The sequence below is a fragment of the Impatiens glandulifera genome, chromosome 8 (assembly GCF_907164915.1).
Source record: "Impatiens glandulifera chromosome 8, dImpGla2.1, whole genome shotgun sequence".
In the NCBI taxonomy this organism is placed as follows: Eukaryota; Viridiplantae; Streptophyta; class Magnoliopsida; order Ericales; family Balsaminaceae; genus Impatiens; species Impatiens glandulifera.
Window position 1 is genome coordinate 1,305,762 of NC_061869.1, and position 25,185 is coordinate 1,330,946.

Sequence of the window (25,185 nt, forward strand, 5' to 3'; positions counted from 1 at the left end):
CATTTTTTTTGTTTAAAACCTCTTGAAAGTGGTTGTCGGGAAGCAGCTGCTGCTGTGAATTTTATAAGATTCAACATGATGAATTGTGAAGTGTGAAGGAGGGAGAGAATGAGGGATACATATATATAAACCAATTTCAAATGAAAAACATGGATATTGAATGTTGTCCCTCTGCCCGTTGGCGCAGAGCCGCCCAACAATCCAAAAAACCCAAAAAAACTTCAAAAGAATCTTGAAAAGTACAAGAATTTCACAGTATCTTGTTTGGGAAACTGAAGAGAGAGAGAGGAGTGAGGAATCCATAAAGTCGCCGGAAGAAGCTTGTCGCCGGAAGAAGAAGAAGAAGAGAGAAAGAGAAGATAAGACTTCTTTGGTTTGAAAATATAAACAAACAAAACTTTAAGCTTTTAGAAAGCCGGTAGCTAGGGATGGCAATGGGCGGTTCAGGGCGGGGAATGCAATTACCATCCCCGCCCCATTTTAATTTCAGGGATTTTTTTAATACCATCCCCGCCCCGTTCGATTTTTTTCGGTTTCGGGGAATCCTGCGGGGCACCGTTTTTTTATTTTAAAAAAATAAATAAAAATTATACAATAAAATTATATAAACGATTTTTTTAATATAATATATATTGTAATATATTAAAAATTTATATTATTGTAAAGAAATAATTTTAATACTCTTATAAAATATAGTAAGTAAATAAATATATTGGTGATTTAATATATTTAATTATGTTTATGGTATTCGGGGAAGAATCGGGGTGAAAACGGGGTGAAATCGGGGCGGGTCGGGGTGGGAGGCACAAATACCATCCCCGCCCCATTCTCGTTCGGTTTCGGGGAAAAACCGTCCCAAACGGGGCAATTCGGTTCGGTTTTCGCGGGGCGGTTTCAAATTGCCATCCTTACCGGTAGCAGGAGTCTAGCAGCTTGCACATGGGTTGTCGGTGTATAAATAATTAATTAATAATATATTTTATTGATTTAATTAAGTTTTGAAACATTTTTTTTTGTTTAAAACCTCTTGAAAGTGGTTGTCGGAAAGCAGCTGCTGCTGTGAATTTTATAAGATTTAACATGATGAATTGTGAAGTGTGAAGGAGGGAGAGAATGAGGGATACATATATATAAAACCAATTTCAAATGAAAAACATGGATATTGAATGTTGTCCCTCTGCCAGTTGGCGCAGAGCCGCCCAACAATCCAAAAAACCCAAAAAAACCTCAAAAGAATCATGGAAAGTACAAGAATTTCACAGTATCTTGTTTGGGAAACTGAAGAGAGAGAGAGGAGTGAGGAATCCATAAAGTCGCCGGAAGAAGCTTGTCGCCGGAAGAAGAAGAAGAAGAGAGAAAGAGAAGATAAGACTTCTTTGGTTTGAAAATATAAACAAACAAAGCTTTAAGCTTTTAGAAAGCCGGTAGCTAGGGATGGCAATGGGGCGGTTCGGGGCGGGGAATGCAATTACCATCCCCGCCCCATTTTAATTTCGGGGATTTTTTTAATACCATCCCCGCCCCGTTCGGTTTTTTTCGGTTTCGGGGAATCCCGCGGGGCACCGTTAATAATTTTTATTTTAAAAAAATAAAAAAAAATTATACAATAAAATTATATAAACGGTTTTTTTAATATAATATATATTGTAATATATTAAAATTTTATATTATTGTAAAGAAATAATTTTAATACTCTTATAAAATATAGTAAGTAAATAAATATATTGGTGATTTAATATATTTAATTATGTTTATGGTATTTGGGGAAGAATCGGGGTGAAAACGGGGTGAAATCGGGGCGGGTCGGGGTGGGGGGCACAAATACCATCCCCGCCCCATTCTCGTTCGGTTTCGGGGAAAAACCGTCCCAAACGGGGCAATTCGGTTCGGTTTTCGCGGGGCGGTTTCAAATTGCCATCCTCACCGGTAGCAGCAGGCTAGCAGCTTGCACATGGGTTGTCGGTGTATAAATAAGTAATTAATAATATATTTTATTGATTTAATTAAGTTTTGAAACATTTTTTTTGTTTAAAACCTCTTGAAAGTGGTTGTCGGGAAGCAGCTGCTGCTGTGAATTTTATAAGATTCAACATGATGAATTGTGAAGTGTGAAGGAGGGAGAGAATGAGGGATACATATATATAAAACCAATTTCAAATGAAAAACATGGATATTGAATGTTGTCCCTCTGCCCGATGGCGCAGAGCCGCCCAACAATCCAAAAAACCCAAAAAAACCTCAAAAGAATCTTGGAAAGTACAAGAATTTCACAGTATCTTGTTTGGGAAACTGAAAAGAGAGAGAGGAGTGAGAAATCCATAAAGTCGCCGGAAGAAGCTTGTCGCCGGAAGAAAAAGAAGAAGAGAGAAAGAGAAGATAAGACTTCTTTGGTTTGAAAATATAAACAAACAAAGCTTTAAGCTTTTAGAAAGCCGGTAGCTGGGGATGACAATGGGATGGTTCGGGGCGGGGAATGCAATTACCATCCCCGCCCCATTTTAATTTCGGGGATTTTTTTAATACCATCCCCGCCCCGTTCGGTTTTTTTCGGTTTCGGGGAATCCCGCGGGGCACCGTTAATAATTTTTATTTTAAAAAAATAAATAAAAATTATACAATAAAGTTATATAAACGATTTTTTTAATATAATATATATTGTAATATATTAAAATTTTATATTATTGTAAAGAAATAATTTTAATACTCTTATAAAATATAGTAAGTAAATAAATATATTGGTGATTTAATATATTTAATTATGTTTATGGTATTTGGGGAAGAATCGGTGTGAAATCGGGGCGGGTCGGGGTGGGGGGCACAAATACCATCCCCACCCCATTCTCGTTCGGTTTCGGGGAAAAACCGTCCCAAACGGGGCAATTCGGTTCGGTTTTCGCGGGGCGGTTTCAAATTGCCATCCTTACCGGTAGCAGCAGGCTAGCAGCTTTCACATGGGTTGTCGGTGTATAAATAATTAATTAATAATATATTTTATTGATTTAATTAAGTTTTGAAACATTTTTTTTTGTTTAAAACCTTTTGAAAGTGGTTGTCGGGAAACAGTTGCTGCTGTGAATTTTATAAGATTCAACATGATGAATTGTGAAGTGTGAATGAGGGAGAGAATGAGGGATACATATATATAAAACCAATTTCAAATGAAAAACATGGATATTGAATGTTGTCCCTCTGCCCGTTGGCGCAGAGCCGCCCAACAATCCAAAATACCCAAAAAAACCCTCAAAAGAATCATGGAAAGTACAAGAATTTCACAGTATCTAGTTTGGGAAACTGAAGAGAGAGAGAGGAGTGAGGAATCCATAAAGTCGCCGGAAGAAGAAGAAGAGAGAAAGAGAAGATAAAACTTTTTTGGTTTGAAAATATAAACAAACAAAGCTTTAAGCTTTTAGAAAGCCGGTAGCTAGGGATGGCAATGGGGCGGTTCGGGGCGGGGAATGCAATTACCATCCCCGCCCCATTTTAATTTCGGGGATTTTTTTAATACCATCCCCGCCCCGTTCGGTTTTTTTCGGTTTCGGGGAATCCCGCGGAGCACCGTTAATAATTTTTATTTTAAAAAAATAAATAAAAATTATACAATAAAAATATATAAACGATTTTTTTAATATAATATATATTGTAATATATTAAAATTTTATATTATTGTAAAGAAATAATTTTAATACTCTTATAAAATATAGTAAGTAAATAAATATATTGGTGATTTAATATATTTAATTATGTTTATGGTATTCGGGGAAGAATCGGGGTGAAACGGAGTGAAATCGGGGCGGGTCGGGGTGGGGGCACAAATACCATCCCCGCCCATTCTTGTTCGGTTTCGGGGAAAAACCGTCCCAAACGGGGCAATTCGGTTCGGTTTTCGCGGGGCGGTTTCAAGTTGCCATCCTTACCGGTAGCAGCAGGCTAGCAGCTTGCACATGGGTTGTCGGTGTATAAATAATTAATTAATAATATATTTTATTGATTTAATTATGTTTTGAAACATTTTTTTGTTTAAAACCTCTTGAAAGTGGTTGTCGGGAAGCAGCTGCTGCTGTGAATTTTATAAGATTCAGCATGATGAATTATGAAGTGTGAAGGAGGGAGAGAATGAGGGATACATATATATAAACCAATTTCAAATGAAAAACATGGATATTGAATGTTGTCCCTCTGCCCGTTGGCGCAGAGCCGCCCAACAATCCAAAAAACCCAAAAAAACCTCAAAAGAATCATGGAAAGTACAAGAATTTCACAGTATCTTGTTTGGGAAACTGAAGAGAGAGAGAGGAGTGAGGAATCCATAAAGTCGCCGGAAGAAGCTTGTCGTCGGAAGAAGAAGAGAAAAAGAGAAGATAAGACTTCTTTGGTTTGAAAATATAAACAAACAAAACTTTAAGCTTTTAGAAAGCCGGTAGGCGGTAGCAGCAGGCTAGCAGCTTGCACATGGGTTGTCGGTGTATAAATAATTAATTAATAATATATTTTATTGATTTAATTAAGTTTTAAAACATTTTTTTTTTAAATTAGTGATTGAAAATGACTTAATTCAATAAGAATTTGATGTTATCAGATTAGTTGAATAATTGAATTTAATTACCCAAATAATCTCAATTTATTAATATATAATAAATTAGAAATATAAGTGATTTTTTAGTTAGATTTCTTCCAATACATAATATAACATTTTTCAACTTATATATATATTCCAAAATTATTAACAAGAACATAATCATTATTGCATTTATTATTAAAACAAGTCTTAAGTTGACAAAGCTTATATTTTTTTTTTTATGGTGTAGTTACAACTAACTACAAGGGAGATCATGTCAATAAAAGTTTGTAATTATGTGCCTTTTTTTTTGTTTCTCTTTTTTCACAGCTTAACTTGAATGATAGGGTGTATTTTATTTTTAAATTAGAGTTTATTTTTATGAAAATGAAACCTTCATATTATTTATTTGAATTCTCTACAATGATGTTATAGTTTTGTTGTTTAGCTTTAACAACTAATATTTTTATAATATCATTGTATATATATAATTTTATTTTTATTTTTATTTTTATATATTATATATTATATATGTTGACTAGCTAAGTAAAAAAGATCCATCCCTTTCAATTGATCGCATACTAAAGGAGAGTTTTGGGTTGGGTCAATGCATATAATATTTTGAGTCAATGCCGACATTAATGGGAACATGATAAATGAAATAGTATTTTTAATTAATTAATTTTACAATATATAATTCATTTATAACCAAAATATGTAAAATGTGAATTAAAGGAGCTAGGGACCATTCATTTGTTACAAACCAAGTCAACTATTCATACGACAACATTAATATTCCGTTGGTATATTTTGAATCTTAATTTTTTTCTTGGATCATTATTTTTATGAAAGTTTTGAAATTTATGCCATATGCTAACTTGGTAATCTAAGGCTATATCAAAGTTTATTGATCAATAAACGTACATAGTCCAAAAAGCTAATTAACAGATATTTTTTCTAAAAGAATTCTTAAAAAAATAATAATTATATATGATAGATATATAATATGAGTAATAATAGAGAGCGAAAAAAATATTGATAACAAAGTGTAAGGAATGATGTGTCACATTTCAAAATTTCAATCTACTTAAATGTGACACATCATTCCCTACATTTGCTCTCTATAATTGTTTATGTAATATACCCGTTATATGGAGAGAAAAAAAACCTATAATAAAGTTTGTTTTCTTACAAGTTCTAAGAAACATCAAAACTCACATAGAAAGAAATGAACAAAAGAATCAAGAACTTTAGATGATTCGAGTGATATGTTGAAGATAACCAGGGATGCAAAGTACTACAACAAATCTACAATCCGACCCTATGTCTTAAAACTGTTTTAGAGGTTTATCACATTTTAGGTAAGTGGACAACGGGAGCTACAACCCATGCTATTAGTATATTGTATATATCTTGTTACCTTGTTTAGATTCCTAGATTAGTGGGTTACCTTGTTTAGATTCCTAGATTAGTGGTTTACCTTATTAAGAGTCTTTTGACTAGTATATATTGTAACATTGTTTATCAATAATAACCATGGGATTAATCTCTATCATGGTATCAGAGTAAAGATCCTCTCAAGATCATCAATCGAATTTTTTTTTCTCTTCCTCCCACCTTGCTGCCTCACGCACAAACTTCTAATGTCTGTCCCACCTACTAATTCAGACTCCTCCTCCAATCAAAGTCAGACGCCCACCACCATGTCTGTTTCTCAATACCACTCTGCTTTCTCTGTTAACAATCTCCGCTCCATAATTCCTATCACCCTAGAGATGGGTAGCGAGGAATATCTCTCTTGGGCAGACCTTCTCGAAAACCACTGCTTGATTCACAATGTTTACGAACATCTCAAACCAAAAACTCCCAACGCCTCCGAAACACCTTCAACATCTTCCGAGACCGACTCTCTTCTGTGGAAACGCCTTGACGCCCTTGTCAAGCAATGGATATTTGGAACAATATCCAAGGATCTACTAAACACGATCCAAAAACCTGGTATGACGGCTGCTCAGGCTTGGGAACGTTTAGCGAATATATTTCAAGATAACACAGGTTCTCGCGCTATGTATCTTGAAAATAGGTTTTCTCAAATTCGTCTCAATGATTTCCCAAACATGAGTGCTTATTGCACTGAATTGAAGATGATTGCGGATCAACTTGCTAATGTTGATTGCCCCGTTTCTGAAAATCGACTGGTGTTGCGTCTACTTGGGGGTTTGAATGAAAACTACGAAACAATCGCCACCATAATAGGTCAAAAGAAGCCTCTCCCATCTTTCTACGATGCTAGATCTGATTTGCTCCTTGTTGAAACAAGGAAGGATGAATTCGTCCACACAAACACCTCTTTTATTGCCTCGGACGATCGTAGCCAAGGCCGCGGAAACAACTCTAGCCAATCAGCCCGTGCTACCGGCCAGCAGCAGCAGCAGGGCACCTCTAGCGCGCAGGAACAGGCCGGCCAGGGCCGAGGACGCAGCCAGCGCGGCAGAGGACGCGGTCGCAACACCAGCCGCACATACCACCAGCAGCAGCAATTCTGGGCACCTCCTGGCCAACAGCAATGGGCACAGTGGGCGCCTGCGGGCTGGACAGCACCCCCTTGTCCCTACCCGACACAACAGATCTGGCCGCAGCAGCAAAGCGCCCCCTGGCACGCATCTGGTCAACAGCAACAAGGCGCCTCCTGGCGCGGTTCTGGCTATCAGCAGCAACACACTCGGACAGCAGGAGCAGGCGTACTCGGTTCTCGGCCACAGCAGGCCTACATGGCTGAGACGAGCCAGCAGCAGCCCCAAAGTTACGTTGCAACCGATATCAATCAGGCGATGCACACTTTATCCCTTACTCCGCCTGACGATACTTGGTACATGGATTCGGGAGCAACTTCACACATGACACCCAACTCAGGTAGTCTCTCGCCTTATTCTAATTTAAATTGTGTTAAAAATATCATTGTTGGGAGTGGACAGGAAATCCCGATTCGCGGTATTGGTAAAACTAACTTAAAACCACCCTTACCACCCTTACTTCTGAACAATGTTCTACATGCTCCCAAACTCATTAAAAATCTTATATCTATTCGTCGGTTTACTCGTGATAACAACGTCTCTGTAGAATTTGACTCACTTGGTTTTTCTGTAAAGGATTTCCAGACGGGGAAGGTTATCATGAGGAACAATAGCTCGGGGGATCTCTACCCACTCTCTCTGTCGAGCCAAAGCCAAAAACCCCCAACTAATTCTTCGTTTACTGCAATTTCGTCAAATTTATGGCATAATAGATTAGGACACCCCGGTGTCGATATTTTGCATTCTCTCAATAAATCAAATTCTATTTCTTGTAAGCCCGTTTTAGGGTCTAAACTCTGTGAGTCTTGCATCTTTGGTAAACAAGTTAAGTTACCATTTACCAATTCTGTCTCTTATACTACTTCCCCATTCGATATTATTCATAGTGATTTGTGGACGTCGCCTGTGCTAAGTACAAATGGACATAAATACTATATTCTGTTTCTTGATGATTACACAAATTTCCTTTGGACTTTTCCAATTGGAAACAAATCCCAAGTATTCTCCGTCTTCTCTACACTTCAAAATCAAATTCAAACACAATTTCAAAAGCCCATTAAAACAATCCAATGTGACAACGGAACTGAATATAACAACAGTCAATTTCGTACATTTTGTGACAAAAATGGTCTACAATTTCGCCTCTCTTGCCCCTATACTTCTCCTCAAAATGGTAAAGCAGAAAGAAAAATACGCACCATAAATAACATGATTCGAACATTGCTTACTCATGCTTCTCTCCCGTTAAATTTTTGGCATCACGCCCTCGAAATGACCACTTATCTCCTAAATATTCTTCCAAATAAACAAATTCGAAATTTCTCACCCACTCAACTTCTATATAACCGAACTCCTTCTTACTCTCACCTAAAAATTTTCGGTTGTCTTTGCTATCCTCTTCTTCCTCCAACCACTATTCACAAACTTCATAAACGCTCTACCCCTTGTGTCTTTTTAGGATACCCCTCTAATCATCGCGGCTACAAATGCTACGACCCAGCCTCAAAAAGATTTATCATCTCTCGTCACGTCATTTTTGACGAAACAAAATTTCCCTTTTCTCTTGTCCAAAACCCAAACTCAACTCACCCATCTCAATCCGAACCAATAACCATCCCAATACACATCCAAACCCCGCCCATCACCGAGTCCATTTCCCCACCAAACAACACTCCATTACCGAGCCCATTATCAACTCAACACACTCCACCAAACCCACCATCACCCATCACCACTTCACCAGGCCCAAACCCAAACACGACCAGCCCGTCCACAAGACCAAACCGTCCAAATCATTCACCAACCATCATCAATCCAACACGGACAATACGAACCCGCGCAATGGATGGGATTGTCTGTCCAAAACGCATTTTCAATCTAAACACACTCACATCTCCATCGCCTATTCCCAAAAACCCAAAGTTAGCTTTATCAGACCCGAATTGGAAAGCCGCCATGGACGATGAGTTTAACGCTTTAATTAGTAATAAGACTTGGGACTTGGTTCCGCGTCCTCAGGGTGTTGATATTATACGATGCATGTGGATTTTTAAGCATAAAACTAACTCTGACGGCTCTTTTGAGAGGCATAAAGCCCGTCTTGTTGGTGATGGCAGGTCTCAGCAGATTGGAATCAATTGTGAAGAAACCTTTAGTCCTGTTGTCAAACCAGCCACCATACGAACTGTTCTGAGCATTGCTTTATCGAAGTCTTGGTCCATTCACCAAATGGACGTCAAGAATGCATTTTTACATGGTAATCTCAACGAAACAGTTTACATGCATCAGCCTTTCGGTTTTAGAGACAAAATCTTTCCCGACCATGTTTGTTTATTGCGCAAATCTTTATACGGCTTAAAACAAGCTCCTCGTGCTTGGTATCAAAGGTTTGCAGATTTTGTCTCTACAATCGGTTTTACACACAGCACGACTGATCATTCGCTTTTTATCTATCAACATGGGTCCGAAATTGCCTATCTACTCTTGTATGTTGATGACATTATCATTACGGCTTCGTCTGATCAGTTACGTCAGACTCTCATGAAAAGCTTAGGCGCAGAATTTGCTATGAAGGATTTAGGTAAATTAAGCTATTTCTTGGGAGTTGCTGTATCGTATACTAAGGATGGACTTTGTCTTAGTCAGAAGAAATATGCTGAAGAAATTATTGATCGTGCTGGAATGTCTACTTGCAAATCAACACAAACGCCGGTCGATACAAATGGCAAACTTGGAAAATCAACTAGTCCACCAGTCTCTGACCCCACTCATTACAGAAGTTTAGCCGGAGCACTACAGTATCTTACTTTCACACGTCCTGATATTTCATATGCAGTCCAGCAAATTTGCCTCCACATGCATGATCCGAAAGAGGCTCACTTGGCTGCCTTACACAGAATCATTCGATACTTACAGGGTACAAAGCACTATGGCCTTCATCTTTACAAATCCTCACTGTCTACACTCGTTTCATATACTGATGCAGACTGGGGAGGATGTCCAGATACCCGTCGCTCTACATCTGGCTATTGCGTCTTCCTAGGCGATAATCTTCTGTCTTGGTCGTCAAAACGGCAATCCACACTTTCTCGTTCTAGTGCTGAAGCTGAATATAGAGGAGTTGCCAATGTTGTCTCCGAATCCTGTTGGCTTCGCAATTTATTGTTAGAACTTCGTATCTCATTGGACAAAGCCACACTGGTCTACTGCGACAACATAAGTGCGATTTATCTCTCCCAAAATCCGGTCCAACATCAACGTACCAAACACATCGAAATGGACATACACTTTGTAAGGGAAAAAGTAGATAGAGGTAAAGTTCGCATTCTTCATATGCCTTCTCGTTTTCAAATCGCTGACATATTCACCAAAGGACTTCCGCGCATACTATTTGAAGATTTCAGAGACAGTCTCAGCGTCCGAGAATCTCCCGTTTCGACTGCGGGGGTGTATTAGTATATTGTATATATCTTGTTACCTTGTTTAGATTCCTAGATTAGTGGGTTACCTTGTTTAGATTCCTAGATTAGTGGTTTACCTTATTAAGAGTCTTTTGACTAGTATATATTGTAACATTGTTTATCAATAATAACCATGGGATTAATCTCTATCACATGCCTAATACGTACAATAAGTCTCATGTTGACTATGAGTTAGTTGTGATGAACCATTTGAATTAACTAAAATCCGCTTGATAAGGATATGAGATAATCGATTTTTTTTTACAAGAAAAGAAAACCCTGTTTGAATTCATTTATGAAAAGAGAAAAACAATAAGAATGGTATTTTGTGTTTTAGTTGATGATTTGATTGGTAATGTTCTCTAAATTTAAACTTAAGGCCTCGTTTGGAATCCAATTGACTTTGTGAGTGATGAGTGATTACAGATTCTTAGTGTTGGAAACGATTCGAGTCAAGCCAAATAGTTCCAGGTTTGATCTCAGCTCGTTTAGCATATATTCGGGCTCAAGCTTGGCTATGTGTTTAGTTGGGCTCACGATCTGCTCGAGCTCGGCTCGTTTACAACTCTGGTGAATATCTTATTTTTTATTAAATATTAATTTCTTAATAAATACTGAACAAGGTTGTAAACGAGATTCTAAACGAACATGTTCGTGAGCCCCTTTAAGGTGTTGTGTTAAGTCCCGCAACGAGTGCAACCTTCGTGTTTAGTTTTCAATTTATTTTATTTTATTTTATTATATATTTTAGTTAAATAAATAATTTTTAGAAATGAAATGAGTATCACATTTTATTATAAATTATTTATTTTAATTTTTGATTTTTCTAAAATTATTCTGAAATAAAATGAGTATAATATTTATCCCAAATAATTTTATTTAATTATTTGATCATATTGTTCCTAATTAATTAGATTTTATTTATTACAATAATTAATTTAATTAATTAATTGATTATTTTAATTTTATAAATTAGATAAATAGATTTTGAGTGCTTACCATATTATATTAAAAATATTTATATAATTTTGTTATAATATTTTTTTATGGAGAATATTATATAAATGGTTCCGCGTGAACATTTTCGTCCATTAAACCGAACAATATCTAAAATAAAATAGATATGATAGACGCATTCACACTTATGAGTCTCATTATCATCCGTATTCTTCATTGAAATATATATTTAATCTCATTTGTTTATATCAAAACTCAAAATATAATCAACCACACAATTAACGAAAATATTCAATGTGCATTTCTAAATTAAAATGATTGAACTTATTTACTTTTTAAGAAAGGAAGGAAATTGAGATATAAAGGGGGATAATCTCACTAGGCATGATTAAAAAGTTGGATATGTGAACAATCATGCAACTACGTGTAAACAAAATATACAATTAATTAATTAGTAATAGATTAACTGCCCCAATTCAATTCAAAACTTTTTAAATAGTTATTATTTATTAAATGAATTTTAGACATCCAAACTTTGAAATTGAATCTTCAACACAATATCATTTTTATCATAATAATAAAGTTCACTAAATTAAATGAGTATTTATTTTGTGCTAAATAAATAAATATATGAAAAAAGGAAAAATTCCTCCCATTCATCTTTCATCTATCTCCTCCTCTTGATTAGCTTGGCGTCGGATTTCTCATATTCAATCGATCCATCCATCCATCCATCTGAACCAGAAGAGAAGAACTCAAAGACTTAATCTCATGTTCTGAATTCTGAAATCGAATCATTCTCTTCACAAATCAGTGAAATGGCAGCCTCATCAGCAGCATGTTTCACTGTATCAGCAAAATCTCACTCCACAGTCTTCTATCGGAAGCCATGTCTCCCTTTGAAGCCGTTGCAGGTCAATCCACACAGCTCGTTTCTTTTCACCAACGGTCTAAGATTTGGATGCAGAAAGCGTTTAGTTCCTTTAATTGTTAGGGCGAGTATCGATACCACTTCAACCGTGAGACTTGGCGGCACAATCGAGAGTGATAAGTTGTCGACGGAGGTCAGGAAGCGAGCGATAAACGCTATCGATGATTGTGGAGGTAGAGTCACTATTGGAGATGTTGCTAGTAAGGCTGGGTTAAAGCTGAATGAAGCTCAGAAAGCTTTGCAAGCCCTAGCTGCTGATACTAATGGCTTTCTTGAGGTATTCTTGTCTTAATTACTTTAGAATTGCGTTCATGTTCATTCCTTGAGTATTAGTTGGTAACTGGATACAATAGGGTTTGGATTTGGATTGAAATTAAGAATGGACGATCAATTGACTGAGAGCCCCTTTATTCTTTAGTTAGCTGAGAAATAGAATGAAAATGTCCAACAAACCAGAGATTAAGAATTTGATAGTAGGTAAAAATGATAACCATCTATCATCAAGCTCTCCATATATAAAGAAAAAACAACTTATCACACTTGGATGATAGTTGGTATAATATCTTGCACCCTTCTTTCGACCATGTCAATATCAGTGATGTCACTAGTTTTGTGTTTTATGTAAACCTTGATTCAGTAATCAATGAGAATACAATATCTCGTACATCCAGGGTAGGTCAAGTGGTAAGAAGCTTGAACTTAGAGGCTGAAGTCTTAGGTTTGATTCCCACATAAAACACTTCGATTGAATTGGGATATTGTCTCAAAAAAAGAAAAGACAATATCTCTGGCTTACAATTACTTTGATTTTTTTTCTTTGCTGTCTTTTTCCTGTTACTACTGTTCTTTTATGCATTTCTCTGTATATGAATCTTGTAATGCCTTCAAAACGGTCTAAATAGGTATCTGATGAAGGTGATGTCCTCTATGTGTTTCCTAAAGATTATCGTACAAAGCTTGCTGCCAAGTCATTCAGGATGAAGATAGAACCTTTGTTTGAGAAGACTAAGGTGTGACCATTATCCCTTTTTGATTTATTTAGTTATCCTTCTCAAGAAGCTTGTTCCTAGCTTAACTCTACTAAATATTTGTTACTATACAGTCAGCAGCTGAGTATGTAGTAAGGGTCTCCTTTGGAACGGCACTAATTGCTTCAATTGTAATTGTTTACACAACCATTATTGCTTTGCTTTCAAGTAGAAGGTATCTATTGACATTATTCTTATTAAGCTATATGCAACTTACCTCCATTTATATAGAATACCCACTTCATCATCTTATTTTAAACTGTCAGACTCTCACAGTTGAGTTGTTTTTCAAACATCTTGTTTATAGTGATGAAGATAATCGTGGAAGGCGTGGCAGATCATATGATTCAGGGTTCACATTTTTCTTCAGTCCCACTGATTTGTTTTGGTAATGTGCCAGAACTATCCTATTGTATTAATTATTCACTAAAAAGAATACATAATTATCCTATTGTAACTCTTCTAAACTGTTGGCCTTTCGAAGCCCTAATTTTTATGTTACATCATTGTACTAGTTAAATTATATCTTGTTTGAATTTATTACTTGGAATGAATTTGAAGCCTAACTCATACAAGGTTCTCTTTAGGTACTGGGATCCATATTACTACAGGAGGCAACGGAAGCGAGCAGATAATGGGATGAACTTTGTTGAATCTGTCTGTCAGGATTGCCAAAATATTATATATAATTGTTTGCTTCCTCTTTTCCCTGGGGATTTGATAACAAAAGCTAACTTGGCACCTTGGATTTTCCTTTTTTTTGTAGATTTTCTCATTTGTTTTTGGGGATGGTGATCCAAATCAAGGTATAGAAGAGGAGCGTTGGAAATTGGTAATTGACTACTTCTCAAGTCTATCTTCAATCATCTGACTAGTGTGCATACAATCATTCCTGATCAATGCACATAAACGTACAGATTGGGGAGTACATATCATCAAATGGCGGAGTGGTCACAGCTGAAGAACTTGCTCCATATCTTGATCCTAAGACCACAACGGTAAGTGTATTCTCATTCCTGAAGTTGTCAATCTCTATGATAATAGGATATTGGAAAAAAGGACAAAAAAAATGCCTCATATCTTACTCTGAAAAGCATTAAGCCTCTAAACTTTGAAAAAAAGTACAAAATTGAAAAAAAAAACCGTCGTTCAGTTAAACAACTGTCACCATGGGGCAACATTCAGTTATAGTTTTAATCGGACTACTTCAGTCTTAGTAAAAAATTCACTCGTGTACTACTTACGAATTCTAAGGCAAGGTGGCAACAACTTAAGGGGATTACACAGAGACTCCATGGAGATTGAACATTTTTACCATTTCTATAAGGTTTTGAGCTATTTTATTTTTTTCGGAATTTAGAGGTTTGTCCTTAAATTAGTAATGTATTATGTTCAGTTCTCACTTAAAGCACCTTGAATCAAGTGGGGGTGGGATGTAGTGCTAGCCTCCTCACCATAAAATACTCTGGTCTAAAAAAAACTACTATTTGCATGCTCTTTGTGGATTCAAACTGTTTGTTCTCTTCCCCAATTTGCAAGTTCTTGATTTTGCATGATATCCTTGTTATGAGGCCGAATAAATCCAAAGTGACGTTTCCTATTGATTCTAGATTTCTTTTTCGTGATTTGTTCCAGGAGGATGATTCATACATCCTACCTGTGCTTTTGCGGTTTGATGGGCAGCCAGAGGTGGACGATGAGGTATGTTTGGATGTTACTTTTCTAAAAAATGTATATGTTAAAGCACTAGTTGTTTCAATCTGTTTGTGTGGTTTATTTTATACAGGGAAATATATTATACAGATTCCCGTCGTTACAGCGTACAGCTTCTCCCCAGAGGAGCAATAGAAAAGAATATGTTGGGAGGAAATGGGCCGATTGGGTAGGAGGGGTTCAGAAGTTTTTCGAGGAGAAAAAATGGCAATTCAGGTAGGGTTTCATTTTAAAACAGTTTTTCTATTGCCCCAAAAGTTTCTCAAGTAAAACATATTTTGGCTTTGCAGTAAAACCAGCTCGTCTGAGAAAGCAATGGTCATTGGTCTCGGTGCCCTCAATCTCTTTGGCGTAATTGTACTCGATGGCATGCTAAAGTATGTCTTAAGCACGATAATCATTCTTTTGGTTTATTCGAGTTTGGCAAAGAAGTATGATCCAACTTTTCTCACATTTAACGATAATCATTGATCTTGTTTCATTTGAAGAACTGTTGCAGTTGCACCAACTGGATTCATCTCGTTTGTGGGTACCATTTTCCCTTGGCTTCAGGTGTGAATAAATAATACAACTTCCTTGCTATTTTAGCTTAATGGTTTTGCCTATATATATATATATATATATGTGTCTAATAAGTCTAGGTTAATTTGTTAGGTTTATGCTGCTTCATTTTTTCTGATTCCATTGGCCCGATGGCTCCTGATTCGCAACAAGAACGCCCAAATAGAGAACAGAAATTCGGCTAGGGAGAAATTTGCCCAAGCACTTAACTCACCAGATTACACTCTTAGGCGAAAGGTAAAAAAATTTTACTCAATTTTATCAATAATACAAAACAATTAAAACACATGTTCTTTTTCTTGCACGGTTAGCTTCTGAGTGCCCGAGATATGGCTCAGCGAACTTTCATTGGACAAGATAGAATAGTTTACAGTACCGACAAAGACTTGTTCGAACAAGAATTCGATGCTCAAGAGTGGGAACGAAAGCTAAATGAACTCGAGAAGTTGGAATGACAGAGGTTAAGGGCCTCGATGCGTATTCATTCCTCCATAGTAGATATAGGATTGCCAACACCAACAACAGCAGAAAATGAGAATTATTACCCGAAGAAGATCGACAACACACCGCATTCTAGTTCTTTTTGTTGTAAAACCAATTGATAATATATATTTTCAGGTTCTTCTTGTACAGTAGGATTTATTGATATTTTAAGAGAATTTGCATTTTTAGAGCCAAGTTATATAAAAGCTTGTAATCAGAAATAACATATGATGCAAAGGAATGTATAAACCCTAAATAATATCATCTTAAATTGAACATTATTTGAAAAATGAAATCAAATGAAATATCTAACCATCTGAATTTCCTTCTGCTTGAAACCACACTTTTCATAAAACGTTTTGTTCTCCAAGCTACAATCGAGAATCACCTTATAACAGCCAGTCGATTGAGCATGATCGGTGAGGAAACCTACGATCTTCTTCCCCAGATTCATCCCTCGAGCGGCGGAATCGACAACGATATCTTCAATATGAGCAACTTTTCCACAATTTCGTATGAACTTTCTCTCGATGAACACACTCCCCGTTGCAATGATCTTATTCTTCTTAATTGGATCCTCAATTACACAAATTACATGATCGTCACCGTATAAACTCAACTCTCGGAATCGCTCTTCGAAATTATGATCAGAAATGGAGTTGCATTCAGTCAATTGCTGTAAGAGCTCAACGAAACCCTTATCTTTGTCTGTAATCTCTAATTTTCGAACTCGAACTGGATCATCTTCTTGACATGAAGTTTTGTTCTCCATTAAAACAAAAGGAAATCAAGAACTGGAAAGGATTTCTCGTGTTTTGCAGATCTGGTAATCTTCTTTCTCTGGTTTTGCAGTGTTGAATAGGTTTTATTAGTTTTAAGAAGAAATACAAATTTGCCCTCTAATTATTATCAATTGTTCATTATTAAACCCAAATTTTATAATCAATTTTTTTTTTGCTAATTTATAAATATAAGAAATTATTAATACATTTATTTAAATATATTTTAGTTTAAAGACAAAACTTAAAAAGACATAAATTTAGAATTTCTTGATAAAATTATTTTTTAGTCATTATTTTAATAATAAAAAATAGTCTAATAAATAATGTGAGAAATCAAGAGTGGAGTGTAGCTGGCAAATATAAAATGAATAAATTAAAAAAAATATAAAAAGACAAATATAAAAAATGCCTTCAAAAATTGCGGCGGGTGTGAACATTCCGAACGCAAACGCAAACGCCACCGCCGCCTGAATCGGAGATCTTTTTCTCCTCCCTCTCATTTTTCTCTTTCTGCTGACCCTTGAAAGACTCCCAAGAAAATCATTTGACATCAAGGGGGGAATCCATTCCCCTAAATCTCTCTCTCTTTGTGTCTCTCTATCTAGAATGCAGCGGATTCATGATCATCGGACGAGATCTACTCGACCGATCACCATTCATGGATTCGCCCAATCTGGGGATTACGAGGCCTTCCTCAAATTGCTTCGAGATAACCCTTCTCTTCTCAACGACCCAAATCCCATCGTAAGCCAAATCCCATCTCTCCTTATTCTCTATTTCTCATTGTTCTTTGCAGTTTGAATGGAAAGATTTTAGTTTTGTAGGTGGGTAGTTAGGTTTATGATTGTGATTGTGATTGTGATTACTCAATTTGTTGCTTACTGCTGAAGATCAGATCCATCTTTTGTCTTCCTGTTTAATAGAAATGAAATTCTATAAGTTTGCATTGCTAAGTGTTTAATTTGTTTCCACAGCTTGTCTTTAGTTTGATCTAATGTTGTTCAAGATAGAATTGCAATGGGGGCAAGATTTCTTTCTTATTATCTTGGCTTTTGGATGCAGATGTGTCAGACACCACTTCATGTTTCTGCTGGTTATAACAATGTGGAAATAGTTAAGCTTTTACTTAACTGGAATGGACCTGATCAAGTTCATCTAGAAGCCAAGAACATGGTAGGTACTGTTTGTTTGTTTTTCCGAATTCTGTGTTTCGATTTTAAAGCTGACTGTTTGTTCAGTATGGCGAAACCCCTTTGCACATGGCGGCTAAAAATGGGTGTAATGAAGCTGCAAAGTTGCTCCTTGCTCGTGGAGCTTTAATTGAATCGAAAGCAAATGTACGCATTTTTTTTTATTTCTTGATTGTCAATTCTGAAAATGTCAATTTTGGTTGATAAGTTGTTCCTTTTGCCATGTTTTTGTTTATAGAATGGAATGACTCCATTACACTTGGCTGTTTGGCACTCACTTCGTGTGGAAGATCACTCAACCGTCGAGACATTACTAGAATATAAAGCTGATTGCAGCGCTCAAGATAATGTAAATTTATATATATATATACATAGTTCAAGAACTCCTTTGAGAATGTTTGATTTTATTTACAGGATGAAATGACGCCTTTAAATCATCTCTCCCAAGGGCCGGGAAATGAGAAACTGAAGAAGCTTCTAATGTGGCACCTTGATGAACAGAGAAAACGAAAGGCTATTGAGGCTTGCAGTGAGACAAAAGCAAAGATGGATGAGCTCGAGATTGAACTTTCAAATATTGTGGGGCTTCATGAGCTTAAGGTTCAACTTCGAAAGTGGGCTAAGGGTATGTTCTTAGATGAAAGGCGTCGTGCCCTTGGTCTTAAAGTCGGTCCTAGAAGACCACCCCATATGGCATTCCTTGGTAATCCCGGGACAGGTACATCTTCAAAACTTGACAAAAAACATGGATGATAATTTTACAGTTTATTATAGACGGTGTATAAACAAAATCTGACTTGCTATAACAGGTAAAACGATGGTGGCGCGAATCCTTGGAAAATTGCTGTATATGGTAGGAATTTTACCAACAGACAAGGTAACAGAGGTTCAGAGAACAGATTTGGTTGGTGAATTTGTTGGTCACACAGGGCCAAAGACGAGGAAGAAGGTAAAACAAAAGAAAAAGACCATCTTGAAAAAGCAAGACTCTTTAAATGTCTGTTTTGAATTGAATTGAATTGATTTGTTTAACTGCAGATCAAAGAGGCAGAAGGTGGTATCTTATTCGTGGACGAAGCTTATAGGTTAATCCCAATGCAAAAGGCAGACGATAAGGACTATGGACTAGAAGCATTGGAAGAGATCATGTCTGTTATGGACAGTGGGAAAATCGTGGTCATTTTCGCAGGTTACAGCGAGCCAATGAAAAGGGTAATATCTTCCAACGAAGGATTCTGCAGGAGAGTTACGAAATTCTTCCATTTTGAGGATTTCAGTTGCAAGGATTTAGCCAAGATTGTTGTTTTGAAGATGAGCAAAAATCAGACGGATTCGAGTTTATTGTGCGGATTCAAGTTGGATCCTTTGTGCACTGTTGACGCTGTTGAAGATGTGATAGCGAGAGTAACAAGTGAAAGGCAGAGAAGGGAGATGAATGGCGGTTTATTGGATCCTATGCTTGTAAATGCTCGAGAGAATTTGGATTTGAGGCTCGATTTTGATTGTATTGATACTAATGAATTGCTTAGCATCAAGCTTGAAGATTTAGAAGCTGGGCTCCAATTGTTGTCATCGTCTTCTTCTTAGTATGAGAGTTGAGATTCAGATAAAGAAAGAAAAGAAAGAGACTACACAATTAGTATATTCCATTTGTGAATTAAAATTCAATTCTGTGAAAATAATTGTTTTTTATATTCTTTGTCTGGAAAATGCAGCTATTGTCCACTAAAGAAGAATACCCATTATTTATTCAATTTTGTGTAATCATATGTATTTCTTATGGCTAATTTGAGAACAATATAAGAGCTTGTCAATTAGTATTTTTGAAATTTTACCCAAAATTTAATATTTAACCTCATTCTTTTTCACTTGATTTATCAAAACACTCTATTTAATGTTTTTTATTTTTTCTCATCTATTTAAAAAGTATAATGATCATCAAACTTTGAAAAAATAATAATAAATTAAATCGAACAAAAGATTTAATTCAAAACTGATCAAACAAGATTTAAGAGTTACTGTTTTCTTTTATTTCAACCATAATAATACTTACACCGCGTCACGCAAAAGCATGTGTAATGTCCTTAATATTTATTATATTTTTTTCTATATTTTTTTTCCTCTTCTTTCCCTCGGTCTTCTCCCTCTTCTCTCTAAACTTAAGCGTCGACACAATGATGGACAAAACGACACACAACGGTGAGCATTCGATGGAGGCGATGGAGTCTTTGGTGCTCATTTCGGACACACTAGCAATATCAGAGTATGTTCATGTTGTGTCTTGAAAATATTGTTTCCTAAAGGTGGTCGCGCACGCCCAACTTTCTAGAAACAATACTCTTGCACAAGTGCTACGCAGCAGTATTATCGATAAGGATGTGGCGGTTGGTTTATTTTTGCCCTTGTACATTTGATAAGTTTATTGTTATATCTTTGGTAGATATTTTGTAGTGTTTTAAGGATGAGTAATTTTAGTGTTTTTTTTTAACTTGAAAGATAGATGTTTAATGTCTTTTTTTTATTGATTTATTTATTAGATTTGATTATAATTGAGAAACATTTGCTTCTGAATTGATTGAATTTTCTAATGATTGCTAGGCTTCACATAGGTGATGGTGTTAACCTTCAAAAGAAAGATGATGTTTTAACCTTTTTTGAAGTCATTTTCCATATAAGTGATGTTTAAGTTTTTGTTTTTCTGCATTGATTTACAAGTCTTTGTTTTGTCCTAATAAACTTTAGTGTTTGATTGAAATCAAGGAGTGGATCGTTCATTCACTGCAGCATCCTTATTCATGATGTATTGGGGGTTTTAGAGTTATTATTGCAACTCATAGTTTGCTTAATTGCTATTTTGTTTCTAATCTTTAGGGTATAATGTGTAATTTACTTGGTATTCTAATTTATGCTCTCATATATCTAGGATTTTTTTGTATTGCCAATAATTTGATTAGGATCCCAATTATGACTTGAATGTAGCTTTGACTTGTTCAAATGATTACAATCACAATGTTTTGGGGGCAGCCACACCTTTCTTTTTCACATTTCTTTTCACAAAACAAAGACACTATACAAGTCATTTTTTGGAAAATCATTGCTGCATTGCCCGGAATGGAAACACTTTCATCGACAAAACAAGAAGATATGGTCGATGTGAATATCAAGTCCACCAGCGCTAGTGCATCACAGGGACAAAACCAATCAGGGGATGTTCATGCTGATTATGATTGATGTAGTATTCTTTTATTCATAATCCATTACTCTTGAAGATGATATGATTATGAGATGAGGCTCTCCATCGTCGTCGATTTGAAGTTGTTAGTTTGATAAACAATATGAGATTGTCAATTGTAGTGAACAATATTTCTGTGAGCAAACAATAGTTGTAGAAAAAATTATATTCAAAATAGAGTGTGTATAAGCGATTTGAAAATATTTTGTATTGCAGTTTATATAATCTTCAGTATGTTTCTAAAATGGTCAACCAAACTCATTGTTCAATATAAACTAACAAAACATATTCAAGGGAAATTGCAAAAGAATTAAGAAACTAACGACTCTTAGTCGTTGTTTTGCTCAATCTTAAGACCCTTGAGGCTGGATTCAAGTCTATCTTCGGTTTCTTCCTCCAGATCTTCTTGCCCTTTAGGCTCATTCTCCTATAACAAACGTGGATTTCCTCGAGAACGGGTGGATGCGAGAACTCCCCTAGTATTAGGGATGTCAATGGAGTGGTTCGAGGTAGGGAATGCATTTACCATTCCCACCCCATTTTTATTTTGGGGATTTTTTTAATACCATCACCGCCCCGTAATGTTTTGTTCGGTTTCGGGAAATCCCTGCGGGGAATCGTTAATAAAATATATTTTAAAAAATAAAAAAGTTATAAAATAATATTATATAAACGGATTTTTTAATATAATATATATTATTATATATTGAAATTTTATATTATTATAAATAAATAAACTTACCACTCTCATAAAATATAGTGAATAAATAAATATATTGATGATTTAATATATTTAATTATATTTTATAGTGTTCGGGGCATTAACGAGGTGAGATCGGGGCGGGCAGTGGAGACAAATACCATTCCCTCCCCATCCCCGTTCGATTTCGTTGAAAATTCATCCCAAATAGGGTAATTTGGTTTGGTTTTGCAGGAAAATTTCAAATTGTCATCCTTACCTGGTATAGCTGAACAATTCTTAAATATCTTATTCAGTTCGTCGATCCCTTCATCTGATATGAAATTACCATCTAGGTTTAGCAATTTGAAACCGGGCTTTTCAACCACAGCTTCAGTCAAGATCTGAGCACAAGCAAGTCAAATCAAAATAGTATTCATATCGACTTCAGTTAACTGCCCATGACCTCTCACTTCCAATGCCTTTATGCAACTGCGTGCCTTGACCGACCGTGAGTCGCGACTGACCGCGTGATGGTTCCAAGAAATGGATGTCAATGAGTTTCGTTCTAAATTGGCAGCTTTCGGTCTGCTCAGTGGTGGCCAGAGAGACTCTATTGTCTGCACATGATATGATTCACTTGTAACTTCAACCTGTAGAAGAATATTGTTAGAATTAGGATTTATAACTTGTTTCCCAAATCCGGATGAGTATAGTCGAGGCAGCAGGAGTGACGAGCATCTTTGCCTTTCTTGTGTACAAGTCGTTTTGTGTCATTTTGTTCGTCGTTAAGTTTGCTGTAGGGCTGCAAATGAGTCAAGTCGCTCGTGAGCCGCTCGTAATCTGCTCGGTCAAAGCTCGACTTGAGCTTGACTTTGACCGAGTTCGAGTCGAGCTCGAGCCAACTCGTTTATTATTCAAGTCGAACTCGAGCTCATATAAAGCTTGTTCGATGGCTTGTCGAGCTTTTTTGAGCCCAACCGTCACTCTTCGTCTCTTTTTATTCATTAGTTACTCTTCATCTTCATCTTCATCTTCTTCTTTATTAGTTACTCTTCTTCTTCCGTTATTCTCCTTTTTCAATAACTCTTATATCTTCTTCTTTAGTTATTATTCTTCTTCAATTACTTTTATCTCTTCTTCTTTAGTTTTTATATACTTTTTATTCAGTTTTAATAATTTCTTTTACTCTTCTTTTTCTTCTTCTTTCTTCAATATTCACATCTCATTAATTCACAAAATCCTATTAGTAATTAAATTTGTTTTAACTTCTTTTATAGTTATCTTTTTTTGCTTTTAGATAATTTTGATTTATTTTTGTTATAAGTAAATCTAGCGTTATAGAAAAGAAGGAAACAATTATTTTATTGGTTAACATCGGTAAGTTAGTCTTCTTCATTCTTTTCTTTATGATTAATTTATATATTAGGAGAAACTTATGTTTATATAGATAAATAGAGTTGAATAAATATAAAAAACACTGATTTTCAATTGACTGAGGATAGAAAAAAAGTCCACAAACAATATTAGGGATTTATGATAAAAAAAAGGTTAATATATTTTATATATATATATATATATAATAAAAAATATTATAAATAATAATGAAAAAGATAAATAAATATTAATATATTATATATAATAAAAATAAATATTAGGGATATAATAACTAATATATTATATATAATATTAATAAATAAAAATATTAATATATTATATGTAATAAAAGTAAATGCTAAGGAGGTAATAATGAGTATATTGTATATAATATTGAAAGAGATAAAAAAAACGTAATATATTATATATAATAAAAGTATATAATATATATAATATTGAAAATATAAAAAAAAAAAAGTTAATTTATTATTATAATCCAATTTTTATTCAAGCTTTCGAGTCGAGTCGAACTTGTAGGTAATATAATCGAGTCGAACTCGAGCTCAAATTTATAAACTCGTTCGAGCTCGAGCTTCAACAAGTTCGGCTCATTTGCAGCCCTAATTTGTTGTTGAGTTCGCCGCTTAAGGTTGAGAGAGAATGCAGAGAAGACCGAGAAGAGAGAACGAGAAAAAAATAAATGAAAAAGAAATATAGAATATATATAATAATAAGGGCATCCTGGACATTTCTGTCGTGTGACGCAATAGGTTATTTTTGTTTTTAAACATGCCAAAAATATTATTTTTATAAACATTATCAAGCATATAATTTTCAGGGTCATTTTGTCAAATTTCTCTTATTTTATCTATTCTTATATTAGATATTGAGAATATAATAATATTTTTTTTATATTTTAAAATAAATAATATTTTAATTAATTAATTAAACTAATGAAATGATGTCATACAAGATAGGGGATAAAATGACATTAAATATTATTAACTTTTTACCTAAAAATAAAACTATTTTTAGATTTATAAAAAAAAAACTTTTAATTTAATTATAAAAAATTAATTTATCTTTAAAAATTAAAAGATATTTTTGACTTTTAACTTTATAAAACTTGTTTTTTAGAAATTTAATCAAACATGATTTTTTAATAAAAAAATATAGTGTTTGGCCCAACCCCAACCATCAATTAGCATTTGGTTTTCCAAACTAAATCCAATCTGGTTCAAAACCAAGTTTGTTACCCGTTTTAAAATGTAGCCGTTATAAAAAAATATTTGTCTTCTTTTCAAATTCAAAATTTACCATTCTCACAATCTCATCATAATAAATACTTAACAGAATTGAATTCAAAATTTTATTTAAATTATATTATTTACATAAACATGTGAAAGTAAATGGTATATTTCAAAAGAAAATAATAATATTAAATTACAAATGTATCTTTCCCATAATTTTTATACCAAAAAAATAATATATGTAAGTTGAATTCCAAGGCAGATTATAAATTGGTGTTTTATCTTTAGCAATTACTTAATTACTAAGCATTTAAATATCTTATTTCATTGTTTATTAGAATAACCAACTTAATCAAATCAAACCAAACAAATTCTAAAAGACAGAAAAGATTACATTTGACAATTGTTTCAAA

At 35.0% G+C, this 25,185-nt stretch overlaps 3 protein-coding genes across 3 annotated transcripts; 2 read left to right on the forward strand and 1 right to left on the reverse strand.

Annotated features, from left to right (window-relative positions):
- Positions 1-12,206: 12,206 nt before the first annotated feature.
- On the forward strand, positions 12,207-16,475 carry LOC124911214 (uncharacterized protein At5g03900, chloroplastic-like). Its single transcript, XM_047451672.1, has 13 exons — positions 12,207-12,754; positions 13,380-13,487; positions 13,580-13,680; positions 13,813-13,893; positions 14,093-14,162; positions 14,272-14,337; positions 14,423-14,503; positions 15,141-15,206; positions 15,292-15,434; positions 15,509-15,595; positions 15,707-15,770; positions 15,873-16,016; positions 16,091-16,475. Exons 1-13 carry the CDS (start codon positions 12,365-12,367, stop codon positions 16,232-16,234), a joined length of 1,545 nt encoding a protein of 514 aa, XP_047307628.1. The 5' UTR covers positions 12,207-12,364; the 3' UTR covers positions 16,235-16,475.
- Positions 16,476-16,480: 5 nt separating this feature from the next.
- LOC124911220 (glucosamine 6-phosphate N-acetyltransferase) lies at positions 16,481-17,087 on the reverse strand. Its single transcript, XM_047451678.1, has one exon. It carries the CDS (start codon positions 17,032-17,034, stop codon positions 16,558-16,560), a length of 477 nt encoding a protein of 158 aa, XP_047307634.1. The 5' UTR covers positions 17,035-17,087; the 3' UTR covers positions 16,481-16,557.
- Positions 17,088-17,518: 431 nt separating this feature from the next.
- On the forward strand, positions 17,519-19,841 carry LOC124911216 (ESX-1 secretion system protein EccA1-like). The gene is made up of 7 exons (XM_047451674.1): positions 17,519-17,788; positions 18,107-18,217; positions 18,283-18,381; positions 18,473-18,583; positions 18,649-18,952; positions 19,044-19,183; positions 19,273-19,841. The coding sequence occupies exons 1-7, from the start codon at positions 17,651-17,653 to the stop codon at positions 19,819-19,821; spliced, it is 1,452 nt and encodes a 483-aa protein (XP_047307630.1). The 5' UTR covers positions 17,519-17,650; the 3' UTR covers positions 19,822-19,841.
- Positions 19,842-25,185: the final 5,344 nt, after the last annotated feature.

What these genes read in the sequence shown, in the direction of transcription:
- LOC124911220 (XM_047451678.1), bottom strand. Translation starts at nt 17,034, where the DNA reads ATGGAGAACAAAACTTCATGTCAAGAAGATGATCCAGTTCGAGTTCGA.
- LOC124911216 (XM_047451674.1), top strand. Translation starts at nt 17,651, where the DNA reads ATGCAGCGGATTCATGATCATCGGACGAGATCTACTCGACCGATCACC. An exon ending in ATTGCAGCGCTCAAGATAAT is followed by an intron (nt 18,584 to 18,648) that starts GTAAATTTATAT and finishes TTTTATTTACAG; the next exon opens with GATGAAATGACGCCTTTAAA. An exon ending in GGCCAAAGACGAGGAAGAAG is followed by an intron (nt 19,184 to 19,272) that starts GTAAAACAAAAG and finishes GTTTAACTGCAG; the next exon opens with ATCAAAGAGGCAGAAGGTGG.
- LOC124911214 (XM_047451672.1), top strand. Translation starts at nt 12,365, where the DNA reads ATGGCAGCCTCATCAGCAGCATGTTTCACTGTATCAGCAAAATCTCAC. An exon ending in GCTTTGCTTTCAAGTAGAAG is followed by an intron (nt 13,681 to 13,812) that starts GTATCTATTGAC and finishes TCTTGTTTATAG; the next exon opens with TGATGAAGATAATCGTGGAA. An exon ending in GAGAAAAAATGGCAATTCAG is followed by an intron (nt 15,435 to 15,508) that starts GTAGGGTTTCAT and finishes TTGGCTTTGCAG; the next exon opens with TAAAACCAGCTCGTCTGAGA.